At 36.3% G+C, this 6,762-nt stretch overlaps 1 protein-coding gene across 1 annotated transcript; it reads left to right on the forward strand.

The window, feature by feature from the left end:
* Positions 1 to 1,583: 1,583 nt before the first annotated feature.
* LOC148038616 (uncharacterized) lies at positions 1,584 to 3,359 on the forward strand. The gene is made up of 2 exons (XM_087673841.1): positions 1,584 to 2,347; positions 3,023 to 3,359. The coding sequence occupies exons 1-2, from the start codon at positions 1,775 to 1,777 to the stop codon at positions 3,212 to 3,214; spliced, it is 765 nt and encodes a 254-aa protein (XP_087529967.1). The 5' UTR covers positions 1,584 to 1,774; the 3' UTR covers positions 3,215 to 3,359.
* The last annotated feature ends 3,403 nt before the right edge of the window (positions 3,360 to 6,762 follow it).

Genomic DNA, 6,762 nt, shown 5'->3' on the forward strand with positions numbered 1-6,762 from the left:
CTTCCCATGTCCCATCTTTTCCTTTCATAATGCAAAGGGACAACACATTCAATCCAGACATGGACTTCTCTTCTACCCCTTACTTCTTTCTTTCCCTTTCCAAAAGGCTACATTGGATCCATTAACAAGATGCTAATGTAACACAATTATATGAATCATTATAATGAGCTTTAGACATTGACTCCTCCTCTACCTCTCAAATTTCTCCCTTTCCTCCATTAGATTCATTGAGAAGATGCTAATGTAGCATTACATCACTCATTATAATGCCTTCATGGATCCTTTTTTAAACACAATATTTTGTATGCTAACATTGTGCCCAATCTCTCTCTCTCTCTCTCTCTCTCTCTCTACACACACACACACACACACATACATACATACATACATACATACATTGTGTGGATGTATGAAACCACATAGTAGACAATGAAAAACAACCTCTAGGACCATGTCTTCATCTATTAAGCCTCCTTTTGAAATGAAGTATAATATATATTAACATTTGTTAACATTGCCTACATTATTATATATTGGCTTTTGGAGTTTTGCATATTTCATAACATGAATATTCCATCTATTGTGTCATTCATTCTCTCTCTCTCTCTCTCTCTCTCTCCACACACACACACACACACAGACACACACATGCACAAATGCATAGTAGATATTGAAAGACAAGCTGCTAGGACCATGCCTTTATCTATTAAGCCCTTCTTTTGAAATGGACTATAGTTGCACTAATGTAATATGTTAGCAAGTGCTTGCATTTATATATTGACGTATGGTAGTTTGTATATTTAAGAACACGAATATTCCATCTATTGTGCCATCCTCTCTCTCTCTCTCTACAATCATCATAGAAAAGGAAAGGCAAGCTCCAGTACTATGTATTCATCTATTAAGCCTCCTTTTGAAATGGACTCTAGAGTACATTAACAATTGTTAGCGATAGACAAATAGTCTAGTCTTAGAATAGGAATATTCCATTGTATTGTGCCATTCCCAACCCCCCCAACAACCCCCCCCCCCCCCCCCCCCCCCACCAAAATGAGGAGTTTAGAAATCTAGCAACATGCCTTCTCATATTAAAATAACCAAAATTTGAGGCCATTTACTTTTTACAATGTAATAGTGTCAAAATTAAAATTGATGCGACTTTCACAAGTGAAAATAATAATGTTAATAAGAGTTTTAGTATTTGGGTGACAACAAACCATACACATAAACCAAATCTTCAAAAATTTTAGAACAACCAAGCCAAATAAGACATCCATTTTCTATTGCCTTATCCTCTCATCTCATTGACATGTGGCATTGATATGAGCAAATTCTACCAATGCATTTACACATATAAGCATGTGTACAGAAGGTAAGGACCAACAAGTTAGTACCTTGGACACAAAGTCCATACTTTTACCGACTCTTTCTTTCTTTATGATTCATGTCATGCTTTTCTTTTGGGTTGGCAATTACTCTTATCTTTTGGGAGTCCATGGGCAGAAACACTACCGACACTTTCTTGTATTTTATGTGCCTCCTTTTGGGACTTAATTGTTCCTTATGCAAAGGGGCCTTATTAGTGTTCTCTAATATAGGAGGGGCCTCATGGTGCCTTATATAAGGGTATGAGACACATCCATGCTTTCTCACAGCTATCATCTATCTCAATAGGCCTCAAGATCATCTTCTAATACGTTCTAATTGCATATCTCATATCTTTTGGGAGGGAAAGGGAACCCAAAAAACACACACTCTTTCCTTAATCACATCAATGGCCGAGAGTAGAGGCTTGTTCGGCCACCACCGCAAGTCTGAGGAAAGCTATGAGGAGGGGGGCTATGGAGGTGATGGTGATGGTGAGTACAAGAAGCCATCCTCCGAGTATGACGGGGATGGCGGGTACGGGCGAGGGTCAGGGGGCTACGGCTATGGGGATGATGAGAAGAAGCCGTCCGGAGGCTATGGCTATGGAGGCGACGACGAGTACAAGGCGACCTCGGAGGGTGGTGGCTACAATACTGGGGGAGGGCTAGACAGCGGCTATGGCGACCGGAAGCAGTCGTCAGCTTATGATAATGACCAGAGCTATGGGGACGAGAGCTATGGGGAGAAGCCGTCCAGCTATGGAGGGGGCTATGGTGGCGGCAAGCCGTCCTCGTACGAGGGGGAGCAGGATCAGTACGGAGGTGGCTATGGCGGCGCCAAGCAGACGTCTGGCTATGGCGATGACGAGACAGAGCAATACGAGGACAAGGAGAAGGGTGCTGCTGATCAGCTTAAATCTTCCAAGCACAAGGAGCACCTTGGTGAATTGGGTACCTTGGCTGCCGGTGCTTATGCCATGGTAAGCCGCCTCGCTTTACTTCATCTCTTCTTCACATGAATTCTTTTTGGACATAATTCACCTCTAATTTTGCTTTTTGGACTGATTTGTCTGCATTTTAACATCATTCCCCCCGTAATTCTCCTTTCTCGACTAAGTTATCTACATTTTAACATATTTCATTTGTTAATAATAGCTTCTTGTAAATTTGGTTTGTTCCTTCCCCTGAAAGGACGTAAATCTTATCTATGCATAAATATGTAATGAAGATGCAAGCTCATGTCCATAGAAACACTTGATCATCACCCTATTTTGCATTAACATATAGTCCTTACCTTGGTTCACATAAAGTTTGAAAGGCACAAACTAGTTTCTATCAATTTCTTCTACATCATTTTGGAAGGCAGGTCCACTTTAAAACATGAACTCAAGTAAAGAAGTGTATATATGATTAATTTCCAATTGGTAAAGCAACCTTATATACTTACACACTTCAGCAAGTGGATGCTTTGCACCTCTTCGTCAAACATTGATTATGATACCATTGACTATCATTATCTTTGACCATCATCATCTTAAATTAGAAGGATTACTGTCAACACTAATGAACCATTTGTATTCATGGCCATCTTGTGATAATCATAGCTAATTTGTAGATTCCCATTTTATCTCATTAAGTTTTATTGTTTTCTGAAGTATGAACGTCATGAAGCCAAGAAAGATCCAGAGAATGCTGGTCGACACAAAATAGAAGAGGAAATTGCCGCTGTTGCAGCTGTAGGATCAGGTGGATATGCCTTCCATGAACACCATCAAAAGGAGTATGCAGAGGATGAATTGAAACAAGATGATGAAGAGGGACACAAGAAGAAGCACCACTTTTTCTAAAGAAACACATAATATTCACAATCTTGTTTGTGTTGTCTTAACTTTGTTAGCATTGCTTTGAATGCACGTACCATTGTGTTTCGAACTGAAGTCAATGATCTGTAATCCTTCATTTATCTAATATAAGTTATGCACCCTTTAAGTATACCGTGTTTGTGTACATGCGCCTTCAAACATTTTTACAATGGAAAAACATTTGACTTAAAGTTATTTTTAGTAAAATGATAACTTTCAAACATGTTTTGTATTTTTACCAAAGGAGCATTAAAAAGGGTGGCATGATCACATGGGGCTACCCGGATAGGAGAGAGGTTAGAGTCAAAGTGTTGTTGAAGGTGAACAAATTATTTGACAAAGAGAGAAGTGAATTTCAAACATAATAAATTTGAGGACAAAGAGAGAAGTGAATTTCAAACATAATAAATTAGAGGGAAAGTTCATTTAGCAATGCATGAAAGTTTTAAGATGTCTAGGACAAATTTTGATGTCACCAAAGACTTACTACAAATACTAAGTGATGGGTTAGCAATAGTACTACCTTAGTAGTGGGTACACAATCTAAATTTGAATTAGAATTCCCCATCCAATATTAAGATTTTACTGTATAAATTTAATCACACATTTAGAATTTGATTTATAATATCATGTCATTTTTGTTTAGTTCGAGCAAGTTTCATTTGTTGAGTTGACACTCTATGCATGTGCCTGCATATGCATGTGTGAGGGATGATTTTCACAAGGTAACATGTTTTGGGCTTACAAAGTTTTAATGTGGAAAATCCTTGGAACTCAATACATATGGTATTATGTGTCCAAAATATATGACCAAAAGTCTACAATAAATGTAAATCTATAAATATATATGGCAAATCATATGCCAATCTTGTAAAACCTCATCAAACTATAGCAAACCTTATTTTAACACATTTATTGAGCCCAATGAGCTTCCAAACCCTAGTTGAGATTTGTTTAAATTGCTAGTTGCTAAATATTAACTAGTAAATTATCCCTTATGTGTGTGCACATGCACATTCAATACAATCAATGCAAATAGTTTAATTATTTGTTTAACTATATGTATTTATATATGTATTCAAGGTGTTCTATGTAAATGTATGTGTGCTTACATGTCTATCTATCTAATATGGGGATACTTGTGAGTACACATGTTTACTGGGCCACAAATGTGATAATAATTTGAGAATTTTAATTTTTAAATAAAAGTATTCAAAGTAGACTCTTTAAATCTTTTTGATGCTATGTATCTACTCATCTTGGAATGATGTAACATTCAACCTAAAATACATGATTCTTGCTAGGTTAGCCATCATTTGCCCCTACATTAGACATGGTGTACACATTATATATAAATACACTTTTGAGAGAAGAAGGATACCCATGATTATGTGAAAAAGGTAGACATGTAAATAGAGAGAGAGAGAGAGAGAGAGAGAGAGAGAGAGAGAGAGAGAGAGAGAGAGAGAGAGTGTGTGTGTGTGTGTGTGTATGTGTGAAGCATCCAAGTACAACGATATGAAAAATAAAGTAGAGTGTAATGAACCTAAGAAAAGAGAGGAAGAAACACAATTGGAAGTCCATTTGGTTGTGAGCTTATCTAAGTTTTATAAGTTGCAACTACCTTTGGGTGGAAAAATGGATACTTTTGTTAATCAATTTTGTCAAAAGACAAATAGATGTAGTTTAATAAATTCAAAACCAAGAGAAAAGAAAATGTATTACTAAGGAAATTAGTTGAATGATCACATGTGTCCACAATAAGATCTTTACTATGCATCTCCTTTACATTAAATTTTCTTGAGCTTCAAATAGTAAGGCTTTAAGAAAAGTCACATTTCAACATTTTTCATTAAACAACAACAATTTTAAAAATTTGCAAATTCTTACACCATTTCAAATTAAATTTATTATTTGTACTTAGAAATTTGTGGAAGAGGTTCATCCATCAAAAATATGTTGACTAAGAGCACTCAAATGATATGTCATCATATGGAGTTTTATAAAATCTTCTTGTGGCTTCCTTTTTAAATGTCTACAAAATGGGGCTTTCAAGTATCGCAAAGTATTAGCACTTTAGGCCTTGCAAGATATTCATATAGGAAGCCAATAGCCTAACTATAGAGGGTTTGTCACCTTTGCTGAGAATTATGTAAGAGGCAACTGGGCTTGGGGGGTCCACCTATAAAAAATCATCTATATAATGTGTGTTCAAAGGATATTAAGAAATACCATTTTCTTTACATGCTATTTGGGGGGTCCACCTATAAGAAATCATCTATATAATGTGTGTTCAAAGGATATTAAGAAATACCATTTTCTTTACATGCTATAAGGCATTAAAATGATTCCTTTTACTTGACCAAACTTGCAGTTTTTTTTCAAATTCTAATTAAAAAACCTCTTTTATAAATATAATCTTGTAAATTTTACTAAATAAGATACCCTTTCTTTTGAACTCATGTGGTATCTTACATGTTTTATAAGGTAGACTCCTCAAGCAAAGGTGATACCATGCTATTGGTCTCATAGGACTTACAACCCAAGTTTGGGTGGGACTTAGGTGATGGATCCATAATTTATGTTTCAATCAGTATAGGGAGTAGCAAGATTCAAGTGGTCTCTATCTAGACAAATAAACTTAAACAACTTCTCACAAATGAAACAAAAAGAGAGATGGAGACCAAAATGTTATCTTGTTAGTTGTTTTCCTTTTTTCCTCTCACAATACAATGTGCACAAAGTGTACATAAGAAAAATATAAAGAAAAGTGATCTACTAAGTCAAATAGTGCATAACTGGCTATACTAATCGACTAATGTTATAACTATGCTAGTTGTAGGTAGGTGTAACAAGCCAAATATAATAAGTGATATGTTAGTGGCCATGTGAGGATCATAATGACTACCAATGTGCTAACTATGGATGTGTGGACCCATCTACCTAGGTGGTCCATCTTCAATGTCTGCATGTGTTGAGTTTGTAATCTCAATACTCCCAATTAAGCTCAACTACATCTTTGCAACTCCAAGTAGCTTCAATATTTTTAAGCTTCTCTACATCCAATGCCTTTGTGAAAATGTTAGCCATCTGATCTTGATGTGTTGACATGTGCCATGTTGATCTCTCCTACAAGTACCTTCTCTCTCGTAAAATGGTAATACACCTCTCTTTTTTTATCCTAGCATGGAACACTAGGTTCCTAGCTAACTTATACTACTTATGTTGTCACATGAATGACAACTAGACCATCACCTTCCACATCTAGCTCACCCAACAACTTTTGTAATCATACCACTTCACTTGCTGCCATAGTAGCACCTCTATACCCAATCTCTATACTTGATAAAGCAACCATTGGTTTCTTCTTCTTGCTCCAAGTAACTATTTTATTACTAAGGAAAAACACGAATCCATTGGTAGATCTTCTTTCAAACTTGCTACTAGTCCAATCTGCATCTATATGCCCAAATACATGTACATCCTTACCTACCTCATAAGAAATGTATAATGCAAGTGGACTTCACATACTT

This window comes from Lygodium microphyllum, chromosome 3, assembly GCF_053477565.2.
Source record: "Lygodium microphyllum isolate KBCC chromosome 3, Lygodium_microphyllum_v1.1.10, whole genome shotgun sequence".
Classification (NCBI taxonomy): Eukaryota; Viridiplantae; Streptophyta; class Polypodiopsida; order Schizaeales; family Lygodiaceae; genus Lygodium; species Lygodium microphyllum.

What these genes read in the sequence shown, in the direction of transcription:
- LOC148038616 (XM_087673841.1), top strand. Translation starts at nt 1,775, where the DNA reads ATGGCCGAGAGTAGAGGCTTGTTCGGCCACCACCGCAAGTCTGAGGAA. An exon ending in CTGCCGGTGCTTATGCCATG is followed by an intron (nt 2,348 to 3,022) that starts GTAAGCCGCCTC and finishes TGTTTTCTGAAG; the next exon opens with TATGAACGTCATGAAGCCAA.